This window comes from Trachemys scripta, chromosome 23 (assembly GCF_013100865.1).
Source record: "Trachemys scripta elegans isolate TJP31775 chromosome 23, CAS_Tse_1.0, whole genome shotgun sequence".
Lineage (NCBI taxonomy): Eukaryota > Metazoa > Chordata > Testudines > Emydidae > Trachemys > Trachemys scripta.
In genome coordinates this window covers 12650214-12663621 of record NC_048320.1, presented here as the reverse complement: position 1 = coordinate 12663621, position 13408 = coordinate 12650214, and the positions used below count along the sequence as shown (strand labels likewise).

Here is a 13408-nt window from a genome sequence, read left to right as displayed (position 1 = left end):
AAGGGGGGGGCACGTTGGGATGGGGGGGGGGAGGTCCGGGCTTCTGAGGCCCTGCAATTGCAGGGGGTGGGGGGCAGCGTGTAAGTGTGGCGGGGGGGGGTGGATGAGGTCTGGCGGGGCGGCCTTGTAATGGGTGAGGAGACTCTGACTGGAGAACTTCCTTTTGTCCCCTGGGTGTGTAATAGTGTGTGTGTGGGTTTGCTGCTCGTTGGATTATTAGATGTAAACTTCCTTGTAGGGACTACGGTGAGGGGAGAGTCGCTGATGTGTTGCTGACTTATTGTGTGTGTGAGTGTGTGTTTCTGGCGGAGTTGATGACGGAGTGAGAGATGTGAAGATACCCTCTTCAAAACAGACCAGCTGTAGATAGCCTGGGAGAGATTGGAGGGGGAGGAGGAAGCTTGGAAAGAGGAAGGAGGTGCAACATTTGCATTGCTTTGTGCTGTCGACATGATATACAGGCAGTTGCAGGCAGAATTTGATGACTGGGGTGGGGGATGGAGAGGGCGGAAGGAGCACAAGGAGCAGAGGGTAAACAATAAGATCCATTCAAAGAATATGGCCTATAATCAGTCTGATCTGGGATAACACAAAGCACCCCATCTAGTCAGGGTTGTTTCCAGCACTTCATTGTTGTAACAGCTGTCTTTTTCTGAAGTGGGGGAGGAGGTGATGGTGGTGACAGAAATGAGGGCAACTGCAAGGTTTACTTCTCATTTTATGGCGATTGTATGCAGGGGGGAAATATCTACCAATTCAATTTTTCAACTGTGTGGCTTGTTGCTCCTTTTGCTCTTGAGAACAGCTTGAATGGGGGGAGAAGAGCAACCTAGAAAGGGACTGAAATAACGTTGGGTACGGCTCGTTCTCTTTCCTGAAGGGGAAGGTGAACACCATCAAGCAAAAATCTTAGTTAATGACAACTTGAGGAGTTTCTGATAACTGCAATGAAGAAGAACAGCGTGTTCATCCAGAAACTGACCAGTGGATTGAGACAGGTATAGAAATCGAATATAATCATGAAAAAAATTGAAATTGTTTTGTACAACAGCTGATGCTGGTTTGATGCAGAGACCACAGTGTAAGCATCCTTGTTTACAGTGACTTCAGATTATATCATAGTAAAAGTCAGATTTCCTTAACCTGTGTATGATTTAACTTCGGAATGGAGCTTGATGTATGATTAGCCTCTGTAAAGTCTTGCAGTTGATAGGCATTCAGAAAGAAAAGGCCAAATGCAAAAAGTCTCAGGGCTGTGGTTATTTTTTTTTACCATTCTGGTCCATTCTTGGTTGCATAGTTCTTCTTTACCACAGAGCAGCTTGAAAAGTAATCACATGCTAGTAGCAGCCTTCTGTGGGGAATGTTTATTTGATGTTGCAGGGACCTTTCATATTTGTCTGTCCGGCCTTTGGATGTTCTTATTAATTTTAGTTTTCAGGTTAGCTGCCGATAAGTGATGTACCAAAACAAGATTAATGTGAATCATTGCAAAAGTAATGCTTTTTCTGAAAATGTGTACATTCACGAAACTGGAAGGAGGCAGGGAAGAAAGCTTAATTTTAGATTTCCCATAAGTGCTAAAGGACTATTTGAGACCTAAATTCATGTATTTCCATGTGCAGGTGAGAACTCTAAAACGTTTAGTAGCAAATAGGATGATGGAAAAGAGTCCAAATGTTATCCAGAATTTTAATTAGTTTCAGAACTGAAAGGAGTGTCTTGAAACATTGTCATGTTTCTTGAGTGTATTTTCACTGGTTTTAAGTTATTGTTAGTAATTTGAGGGCATGGCTGCAGTGACATGGTTTTGTTAGTGGGGGTTGGAGATTAGCAGTGCTATCAAAGTATTCTAAAGCAGTGAAGCTACTTACTGCTACAAAGAAGCATAAGTTCTATTTGTTGACAAGAAAATGTTTTTAATGTAATGTTGTTATTATAAGCAAACCTGAAGAAGAACTTGTGTAAGCTCAGAAGCTTCTCTCTCTCATCAACAGAAGTTGGGCCAATAAAAGATATTACCTCCCCTACCTTGTCTCTCTAATATCCTGGGATTGACATGGCTACAACAATGGTGTGTGTGTGTGTGTGTGTAAAATATGCAGTCATGCAAAACAGTATGTACACTGGAAGCTGCTGTTTTCTATTCAGTTATGGAATATTGTGAGATAAACAAAGATAGTATTGATTTCTACTACATAGCTCTGTTGAGTACCTTTAAGTTAGGCCGTGTCTACACTACTACTTAGGTTGGCAAAACTTATGTCGCTAAGGGGTGTGAAAAAAACACACTCCTGAGTGACATAAGTTTCGCTGGCATAAATGATAGTGTGCACAGCACTATGTTGGCGAGAGAGCTACTGTTGCTTGTTGAGGTGGTTTTATGAGGTAGATGGGAGAGAGCTCTCCCATCTGCTCGTGTAGTCGCTCTATGCTATCGTACAGCGGTTCAGCTGCATCGATACAACTGTGCCGCTGGAAGCTCGCTAGTGTAGACATGGCCTTAGAACTCTGAAGTTAATAGGGCCCTTAACAGGCTGATGCCCTGTCCTGAAAGGTAGTGTGTTGTAGAACTATGAATAATAATGATCGTCTTTAAATAAAAAGTGAATTGTTGAGTTTGTCTGCCCAGTTATTCAGACTTAATATATATCTTTTGTTAAGCTGTACAAACAGTTTCTTGAATTTTTTGTTGTTGTGAGTTTTAAAATACAATCCAGGCTACCTTTGGAAATGGTCTCTTACTTTAGTAGTAAAGTACAGTGAGAAGATATTGGCTGTATTTCCTAAACATGTATTTCAGATGGATTTCTCGTACCAACACATCAGCAGCTAAACTCTTTATTTTAAATGCAAGAATGAACTCTTTGGCATGACTAGCTGAGCAAGAGCGTATTCTAAATCTGCTCCCTATGGGAGGTGTGGCCACCACAAAGAAAATAACTTACTGCAGCAAAGCAATTGAAAAAAGGAAAATATTACCCAGACTGACTCTTAATTCCTTTGGCTGTGCTTTTATATAGGACATGTCATAGTGCATCAGAACACTAGCCCATATCTGGTATCCTGCCTCCAGCAATAGCAAATACCTGATGCTAAAGAGGCAAAATGCACCTATGTTACAATATACTAGGGGAAGGAGTCTTTCCTGATGCTTGTGGTAATCAGTTTGTACCCTACAGCATGAAATTCTATTAACTTTAAGAAAAGTCCTAGTTCTCATCACTCCTTTAGTATCCTTTGCCTGTTCTGTCCTAATGGCCTGGAACACCATCCCTGTACTCTGTGCCCTAGGCACCCTACTCTCTTGTTAAATCTCTCAACTTGCACCTTCCGTGAAACCCATGTCAGCAAAAATACTGTCACTAAACCATCACAAAACATGAAATGAGAAGGTGGTTCTCTGAGGCAGAGCATTCCTCTAGGTCTCCTGGTGTGTTTTGTGATATACAGTAACTCCTCATTTAACATCGTCCCGCTAAATGTTGTTTCAGTGTTACTCCGGTCCCTGCTCAATTAGGGAACATGCTCGTTTAAAGTTGTGCAGTGCTCCCTTATAACGTCGTTTGGCTGCCTGCTTGTAAGATTCTGTGGCAGAGCAGTGACTTTACAAGGGAGCATTGCACAAGTTCTGCTTCTCCGCCTCCACCCCCTCCCTCCCAGTGCTTCACCCACCGCCAAACAGCGCTTAGGACTTTCTGGGAGGGAGGGGGAGCAGCAGGGAAGCCCCGCGTCCGCGTCTCCACTCCTCCCCTTCCCTCCCAGAAAGTCCTAAGCGCCGCCAAACAGCTGTTTAGCGGCGCTTAGGATTTTCTGGGAGGGTGGGGAGGAGTGGAGATGCGGGGCTTCTCCACTTCTTCCCCTCCCTCCCAGCACTTCGTGCTTAGGACTTTCTGGGTGGGAGTGGCAGGAGCGGGGAAGCGCTGCATCTCCGCTCCTCCCCCTCCCTCCCAGAAAGTCCTAAGCGCTGCCAAACAGCTGTTTGGTGGCGCTTAGGACTTTGGAGGGGAGGGATGTGGCGTTCTCCGGAGAGGAGGTGGAGTGGGGGTGGGGAGAGGTGGGCCTGGAGTGGAGCGGGGGTGGGAAGAGGCAGGCCTGGAGCATTCCCGGCAAAGTCCGAGCCTGTTCTTCTCCGGGGAAGCTGCAAAGGTGCTTCCTAGCATCCTTGCCTACCGCGGGCTGTGCCTGTGTGGGGTAAGCCAGGGGCATTTCCCAACCTCAGTACAGTACTTTACAGTATATAGTGCCTTTTGTCTGTCCCAAAAACATTTTCTTGGAACCTAACCCCCCCCGCATTTACATTAAATCTTATGGGAAAATTGGATTAGTTTAACATTGTTTCACTTAAAGTTGCATTTTTCAGGAACAGAACTACAACGTTAAGTGAAGAGTTACTGTATTTGTTTAGGCTGCACTACACTGAGAATTTTTATCAATACTTCCATTTTAATGCAAGCAATATGGAAGCATTATCATCGAGCAGATCTAGATGGTAGAGTGGTTAAAAACACCAGCACCTGGTCTACACTGCACATCTACCATGCTAGTATGAGTTGTGCTGCATTGGTGCTCGACTCCTGAAAATTCTCTGCACAAACAGTTTAAGCTGCTCCCAAGCAGGGACTATGTCGTGTTCTGAGTTTTGTACAGTAGTGAGCCACGTTGTTGGCACTTAAATAATTATAGCCTGAAAAAATGCTATGTAAATATACTTAGTGTCCAATATATCCTCAAAAGACATAGCCAACCTTTCCAGCTTCCTCAAGGAGACTCCACACCCTCCAATTAGTGGGAGTTGTTTCTGGCCATAAAGTCATTCTTTATGAGGAAGTTAATTGGTCTACCAAGAAAGATTCTAAACAACTTGGATATCTGCGTCAATAAATGTGTTATCCATAATAACCCTTCATACTAAAGCAGTTCAAGTACATCAAATTTATTCTTTTCTTAGCATCCGTTGCTTATCAGTATTTCAGATTCAAAATATTATTCTTCCTTCCGAGAGTTTTAATGGCCTACACGTCTGTTAGGCCTTGTCCGGAGTTAAGCCTGCTATGAAATGATGCAAATGGAAATCCAAACTAAATATTTCAACTGTTTCAAAATACAGTTGCAAACTATTTCATTCTGTATTTAGAAATTTCTCTAAGCAGAATCATCTACATTTAATTTACACTCTGTCATCATCTCAATTATTTTGAGGCCACTCTCCTCTCAGTATTCCTTGCTTAAGATCATTCTTTGTTCTTCTAGTGGTGCTTCCAAATCTGAGCTCTGGTTGGCCTCCTAAAATCCAGAACTATCTTTTTCTGTAGTCGTCTTTGGTCACTATTGCATGGCTCTCATTCAGCCTTTTGGTCATTTTTCAGGCCTGTTTTTTAAATGGATTAGCCATTGCCTGAAGTCTCCTCCCTCCAGATGAGATGTAGCTAGTGAAAAAATAACTGTACTGAATATTTCTATAATCTCAGATAGGTCTTGGACACCTCAGGGATCTCTTTAGTAATTCAATCTACTGAAATGCAGTGAAACAAACTAAATTCTGGACAAATTGAACAAGGAATGCCAATAAATGTTTGGATCTCACTGTGTGCCCCTCTCGCTCCTCTACCCAGAAAATATAAATTAATGCGTAGCCAGTGTTGTACTTACTATTGTGTGGTGTGTTGCATAACAGAAAAAGAGAAACTACTGTTGGCATGCCACTGACAGAAAGCTAAACCATAGAGCAGAAATTAGGAGTCATCGGGTGGTGTTCCCGAGTCACATAACAGCATTTGCTTTTGTCAAATCTCTGCTAATAACATAAAACGTATTAAATAGTGATAGGAAATGGTGAGTAAATAGCAAAAACATTACATTGAAACTTTCCTGAATAAGGGTTTTTTCCTTAAAGGTCATGGCCTCACCATGCTGCTGCCCTTCTGTCCCATATACTTCTGTTTTTAAGTTTATCCCCAGAATACCAAAATAGACTTTTTGATGTGTATATATACTCCTTCCCCCCCCCCCAAAAAAAAAAAACAACTTCAATGGTTTGAGGACCCAGGGACTCAGTTTGTTGGCTGACTTGTATTAAAATCCTTTTATGTTTTAGAGGTGAGTGAAGTGTCTGCCTGAATCTTAGCAGATTTGTTTAACCTATTGAGAGTTTATGCATAACTCACATGTGGCTCTGTCACTGTAGAGGTACAGTGACCACACTACATACTCTACCAAAGGGCTGAGTGAAAATTTAACTAGATTCAGAAGCAAAAGTCAGTTTAGTTGAGCTGTGGGAGGATTAGGATTAAACGGGAAGATTTAGCATTTTGTTGGAGGGAATGGGGCAAGAGATGGTAACATGAATCACCCCCTAGTCATCTCCCTTGTGCAGTATTGCCTATGTTTTGCAACTCTGGATGCCATATAGGCAACTTGCCAAGAGCCTGAGAATCTTGCATATTTTGCATGTAAACGCAGGGTTTTTAGTAACGTTTCTGCACACCCAAAATATGTTTGAATCTTGCTCAAGAGATTAACTGAAATTGCCTCAGGTTTGAGTTCACCATTGGTTAAAATCCCGCTGTCTGTCAGCTTTGTCATTATGCTGCTGTTATAGTGGGGACAGTGGCCATGTGCAATGCTTCATATATCCCTGCTGCAGGGTGGGAGACCATTGCTCATCCTTCCAGATACAGAGTATAGTGGCTTTAAAGGTGATGGGGAGCTGAGAGTTGTACCAAGAAAAAAGCCTGTACCTTGATTGACCTCAGCCCTCTGACCCCAGAGTCCATGCTCAGATGTCTCAAACACCTTTTGCTACCAAAGAAAGGTACTTGCAGACTGCTGACAACTAAAGTGCAGACACTAGCAAATGACCTTTTTGAGGACAAACATGGGCAGCTGAGCAGTAGAGCATAGGACAGTGTGCAGGGTTTCCCAGAATTGTTAGAGCATAAGCTTTCATGGACTACAGCCCACTTCTTCGGATGCTACTCTGAAACCAGAATTGTGCATTGCAGCAGGGATGTTTCTTTTTAAAAAAAATAGTGGATATTGATATTGATATTATTATTATTCCAGAATAGATTTTCTGCTCTGGAAAAGTTAGAGCGCTTTTTTATTTTTTGGGGGGTGGGGGAAAATGGGGGGAAGGAACCATATGCTTGAAATTAAGGCCTTTGATTGGATAAAGGTAAAGTGACGCACAGGCATGTACTTCAAGTGTCACGTGTTACATGATCTGTGACCGAACCTCTTCTCTTTAGATTCAGCAATATCATCTCCCTGTTGATTGCATATTACATCTCCTGGCTAGGCCCTTTAACACATATGTAAATGGTCACTTTTCTTGCTTATTACTGAAACAGGCATTCTTTGTATGCTAGGCTCATTTTGTTTCAGACTATGCATATTCACTTGAGGCCTAAGACATATCAAGTAATTTGTTTTCCTTTCCCCTGCTGGATTGCCTTGCTACTTAATTTGTTCAAACTAATTTAGCCCCATTATGTAAGTAATCTTGATGTGTGTTTTTGCCATATGAATGTGGTATGGTGCACTTAACTATAATATACTGTCATATATTGACAAAGCCCTGGCTGAGATGATTTAGCTGGGAATTGGTCCTGCTTTGAGCAGGGGGTTGGACTAGATGACCTCTTGAGGTCCCTTCCAACTCTGATATTCTATGATTCTATGATTCTATGATAAATCTGCGTGTGGGTGGATCACTCGTGCATGTTTTACCTTAGCCTGTTGATCTTTCAATTTGAAGTACACTTTCAAATAGCTGATTCTCTTAAGTTTGGCAAACTTGCACTGTCCCTTCCCCAGCACCCCATGTTAAGTATGGGGACCGTGTAGCTTGATTTCTTTTACTTCCTAGCAAATGCACCAGTAATAGCAACATCAGCATACCTCGGGTAATGGGATTTTCGAGAACTTGTGATCCCTCTACTGGTTCTCTGTTAGCAGAGTATAAAACACTAGCTAGGCCTCACAGAAAAAGATTGTCTATGGGTTTGTCTTTCTCAAAGGGGATCATTGTTTGAATTGTATGTATAATGTAGTATTTACAACTTGGAGACCTACCAAAGTCAAATAACTTTTAACAAGTGAAATTTTGGCCCCTGATAATGCTGGACCATTTCTCTCAGATATGTTTTAATATCTGACTATATAAAACTTAATGGAAAACCACTGGAATTTTCTTGTAATTGTTTTAAAAAACAAATGGTGAAAGGAATATATAGCTTAGCTCAAACACTATGGTAGTGGATGACCCATAGCATACTTCATGGAGAAAGCCATGTCCATGTGAAGTCAGAAAGTCTGTTCAACTGTAAGGGAGACAATAAAAAGGAAATCTACTGTGAATACTAAATTTATGGCTATTTCAGTCTGTGTGTAAAAACTCTTAACCCTAGCGCACACACCTTCCCCCCCCATACATATGTAAATTGAAGCAAGAATTGCAGTAAGCCACCTAATTCTTTACAATGGGGTTAATTCCCCCTTCAGGGGCTTGATTTTCTATTGTTACGTTGCGGAGTCCAATGCTTTTAGCACTGTTGTTAACTCTTAGGACTAGTCTACACTAGAAATGCTACAGCGGCACAGCTGCACCACTGTGCTGCTGTAGCGCATCTGGTGAGGACACTCTTTGCTGATAGGAGAGAGCTTTTCTGTCGGCATTTTAAAACCACCTCGCCAAGAGGTGGTAGCTATGTTGATGGGAGAAGCTCTGCTGCCAACATAGCACTGTCCACACCAGCGCTTAGGTTGGAGTAACTTATGTCACCCTTGGGGGTAGTCTATTCACACCCCTGAGCGACATAGGTTATACCAACGTAATCTGTAGTGTAGAGAAGCCCTTATAAATTTGACAAAAAGCCTTTTTGCAACTTACTCAGTAATCACTGATTAGAGGCTGGCTATACAGGCAGGGATGAAACATCTTTCTCTGATACTTTTAATCACCAGTGAGCTTAGTAGGGAACTCAGTCTTTCCTAATAGACTGTCAAATCACTTTTCCTCATCACCTGTCCTTGCATGTTGAGTAAATTGCATATTAAACTATTTCTGGGAATAATAAGCTTATGAGAAGCCTCAAGGGCTAGGGTCAGTTTCATCCCACTTAGGGCTGGTCTTCACTACCCGCCCGGATCGGCGGGTAGAAATCGATCTATCGGGGATCGATATATCACGTCTCGTCGGGACGCAATAATCAATCCCCGAATCGACGCGCGTACCTCACCAGCCCAGGTAGGAGTAAGTGCCGTCGACGGGGGAGCCGTGGCAGTCGATTTGCCACCGTCCTCACAGCGGGGTAAGTCGGATCAGATGCGTCGAATTCAGCTACGCTATTCCCGTAGCTGAATTTGCGTTTCTGAAATAGATTCTCCTCCCCCGTAGTGTAGACGTAGCCTTAGTCACAACTTTGGGTTTGGCGTTTTATGGCCTACGTCTGGTGCTAAGCCAGGCTTCTCTCTGAAGGTATGTCTACACAGCAGCTGGGAGGTGCAGTTCCCATCTGCTCAAGCTACTGCACTAAAAATAGTAGTGGGGATGTTGCAGCATGGGTGGCAACTAGGGCTAGCCACCTGTGTCCACACACGAGTGCCTAGCCCAAGCTGCTCCCCATGCCACAGTATCCACACTGCTATTTTTTTGCATGCTAGCTCAAGCAGAGCTAGCTCAAATCTGTCTACCTGGTCTGCAAATTGCACTGCTCAGCTGCATTGTAGATGTATCCTGCATCTAAAGAGCCTGTGAACATGGGGAGTGTGGAACGAGGGCAGTTGTCTGTGTACTCGACTGTCAGTAGATTCCTATTCCCTGGTCCTACTGACACACATGCTTAGAAAGGATGTCATTAGCAGTCTCACTGCTTTGACAGAGCTTTATTCAGTAGACCAGGGGTAGGCAACCTATGGCACGCGTGCCGAAGGCGGCATGTGAGGTGATTTTCAGTGGCCCTCACACTGCCCAGGTCCTGGCCACTGGTCCGGGGGGCTCTACATTTTAATTTAATTTTAAATGAAGCTTCTTAAACATTTTAAAAACCTTATTTACTTTACATACAACAATAGTTTAGTTATATATTATAGACTTATAGAAAGAGACCTTCTAAAAATGTTGAACTGTATGACTGGCACACAAAACCTTAAATTAGAGTGAATAAATGAAGACTCGGCACACCACTTCTGAAAGGTTGCAGGCCCCTGCAGTAGACCATCATTTCCCTAGGAGATTTTATACAGATTAAACTTGGTAGAAAAAAGAAGTCCCTGTGTAACTGGAAAATTTATAAGAAAAGCTCACCCAGTCTGAACTGCGTGTTTTATTTATAAATTAGCATTCACAACAATGTAATGCTCAAGGAGTCCCGAAAAGCCTTACATTTAAATCTCACTTATAATTGTGTGGCTTTCCTTACCAGAATTTTTCAGCACCTCAAACAGGACAGCACAGTTGGGCTTATATGCTTGTTAAATATAAGTACCAGTTACAGTGTGTGCTGTGAAGAAAGAACTTCTGAATAAAGACATTGCTAAATTGGGTGCTGTATATATGTCACTTCATTAACAATAATGTTGAGTTTATTTTACAGGAAACTTGTGGTATATTCCCTAACCAAAGCCGGACATGAGGTATCGGTGCACTTTGAGAGAGTGTTAGCAAAAAGTCACAACTTGTATTTTTTTCCCCAGCAAATATTGCCATTAGGCATTCTAAACTATTCTTCCCCTTTTGGACTTGGTTGTATTCCATGTGAGCTATATTTCATTCACTCTCTCACAACCTGTACCCGACGTGTTCATTTATTCCATAAAGGCCCTAAAAGTTAAAGGTAATGTTCTTGAATTCATTGATCCCATTTAATGCTAGATTTTGGACATGAGCCAGCTGTTGTAAAGCCAAGGAGCTGCTCATAGGGTCTCTCTGATTAGTGTTTAGAATTGAAAACTGTACTCCTTGACTGTTTACACCGGAATATCTATTAAATGAAAGTGAAAAAATCACAACATTCCTATATTTTTATAGCCTGGAAGGAACATCATTCACATTTGACCTACCAGACCATAGTTCTTGTAAACAGTCTATTGTTTATGTATATTATGTTGTTAGCCTATAATGTTCAAACAAACTAGAGTATTTCAGGTGGGGATGTGAATTGACACCTACAAATACTAAACTTAACAACTACAGTTTCAATACTTCCAGATTTTAGTTCACAGTCTAGATTAACAATTTGCAAGATTTTTTTTTTTTTTTTTTTAAACCTCACTTACTAAAGTGTCAGAATAATCCATGGAAAATATTTTTTTTCTTTTCTTCTAGTTAGGCACATGCCTTTAAAAGAATACTGGTGTCCTATTTAACTGCATTATGAGAAAATGAATTTAAGTGAGCTACAATATTTTTAAATTATATTGAACTGAGAATTTATACCAGTGTTTCATAGAGCATCTATTTTAATTTCTGTCTTCTTAATAAATCACACTATCTTACATTTTAGATGTCTAGACATGTTTTATAGTAACTGGGAAACTAATGCCAAAAATGGACAACTCTACACATTTACGGAAATATCTGAAGTCATCTTATCGTGTCAGGCCGTCTGTGTGGATGCTGCTCTAACTCTCCCATTCTCCCACAGCTTTGTACTTATTGTTAAATCCTGAAAACTACAATCTCCTTTCTCGTTCTCTTCGACTCCGTTTCTCTGTAGATGCCAGCCCACACTTGGCTGAACACTTGAATATTTGCAATAGGAATAGCGTTGCATTTCAGTCTAGTTTCTGTTGGGCTGTTTTAGTTTCTCTCTCATACACATGCACGCACACTGGAGCTATTGTCAGAGGACTGGGATTTGGCAGGCATCCACCGTATTGTCTCTCAGTTGGGTGAGCATTAAGATGAATAACCACAGGTCTCAATGTGACAACATAGGCTAGAGGAGGAACTTGTGTCTATCAGCTGTTAGCTTGGAAAGCTCCAGATAAACTGCATCCTTTTTTCTGTGGTGCTTTGAATTTCATGCTTTAGAAGACCAGTGTTCAGGTTCAAGGTCCACATCTAGGCTAACACTTAGTGTTAGATTATTGCGTTTGGCACTGTTTCTCTTAATCTGAAAGTCCTGTGTGATTTGATTTAAAAAAAACAACCCTCACTGATGCTAAAGCCAGAAGCAATCTCAGCTGAGAACCACCTGACTTTGTCAGCAGCATAGTAAACACTCCTGACCTTGCTAATACAACCAACTGTCTTATATGTCTGACTACTTGGTGTTTAAACCCCACAAAGAGCTACCATTGTCATTTTGATTGAGGTAAAATATGATTCTTGACCACTAAGCATGTTGCCATTAACTGATGTCTGTCAAAAGGCATTTCCGCCCCTTGAGGTTGGAACACACTAGGGATACCGCCTCTCCTTTCTGCCTTGTATATGGTGGTATTTGCTATATATCTCTTTAAAAGAGTGTATAGAGGATGCCATACCTCTCAGGTGATGTACCCACAAAAGTAAACCATTTGTTAGATGGAAATGAACAATGAATAAAATGTTAGCGTGCAAATACACATCTTAGCCATCCTTCCAATGAGAGGGAATGTGAATTTAACTTTGAAATTGCTTGCATACAAATTGCACTTGTTGATAAAGCAGAGACAATACACAGGGTCTCAGTTCCTCCCTCTGATTACATCCTGAATTTGGCAGCTTAGATGCTGATGTAATTGTCTTGCATATAGGAGAGAAGAGAATCTGATTGCTGTGTTGTCCAGAGTTTACTGTGCATTAACTACATGTTTTTTTGGAAGGGGGAAGGGGCAGACTTTCTTTTTAAAGGGAAGATTTTAGTACTGTATGTTACAATACATGTGTCAAAGACTAGAAGGTGAAGCCAATACTCTGAAAATTGCTTTAAGGTTTTAAGGTGATAAAGTAAAGTAATAAATTTTATGTGGACTTTGTTCTATAGATTAATGTTCCCAAACAGTTTTTGTAAACCGAGTATGTCTTAAAACGACAACTCATTTTTAAGATGTTTTAATAAAAGTAAGAGATTATAAATCTTATTGAAAAGAGAACTTGAAAAACACAGACTGTTAGTTTTTCTTCGTAGGTTCAACTTCCTACTGTTCTTACTTACGCTTACTCACTCACTTTGCCAGAGGTGACATTTACAGAAATTTCTTAAGATTTCACCAGCCCGGAAGACCTTTGCAGCACACAGCCTGGTTAGAATTGGGGTCCTAAGCTGTTCATATTCTTTGTTTTAGGCTGTTTTCCGATTCAGGAAGACAAGACTGCACTGGTTTATAGTCATAAAGTTTGCTTTGGAACTGTGAGGACTAGAAGCTTAACTGTTTTCTTAAATTCAGCATTAACTAAATTCTAAGCACCCTTCTCACT

The 13408-nt window shown here is 41.4% G+C and overlaps 1 protein-coding gene across 3 annotated transcripts in view; it reads left to right on the top strand.

The window, feature by feature from the left end:
• The window catches only part of FBXL20 (F-box and leucine rich repeat protein 20), a 72235-nt gene that overhangs the window by 499 nt on the left and 58328 nt on the right, over positions 1-13408 (top strand). The window contains exon 1 of one of the 3 annotated variants that reach the window (XM_034755718.1): positions 895-998. The exons of the other annotated variants lie outside the window; for them this stretch is intronic. Coding sequence (XP_034611609.1) covers positions 948-998 — 51 coding nt within the window. The 5' untranslated portion in view covers positions 895-947. Of the gene's footprint in view, positions 1-894; positions 999-13408 lie in introns of those variants that run through there. 3 annotated transcript variants of the gene reach the window in all.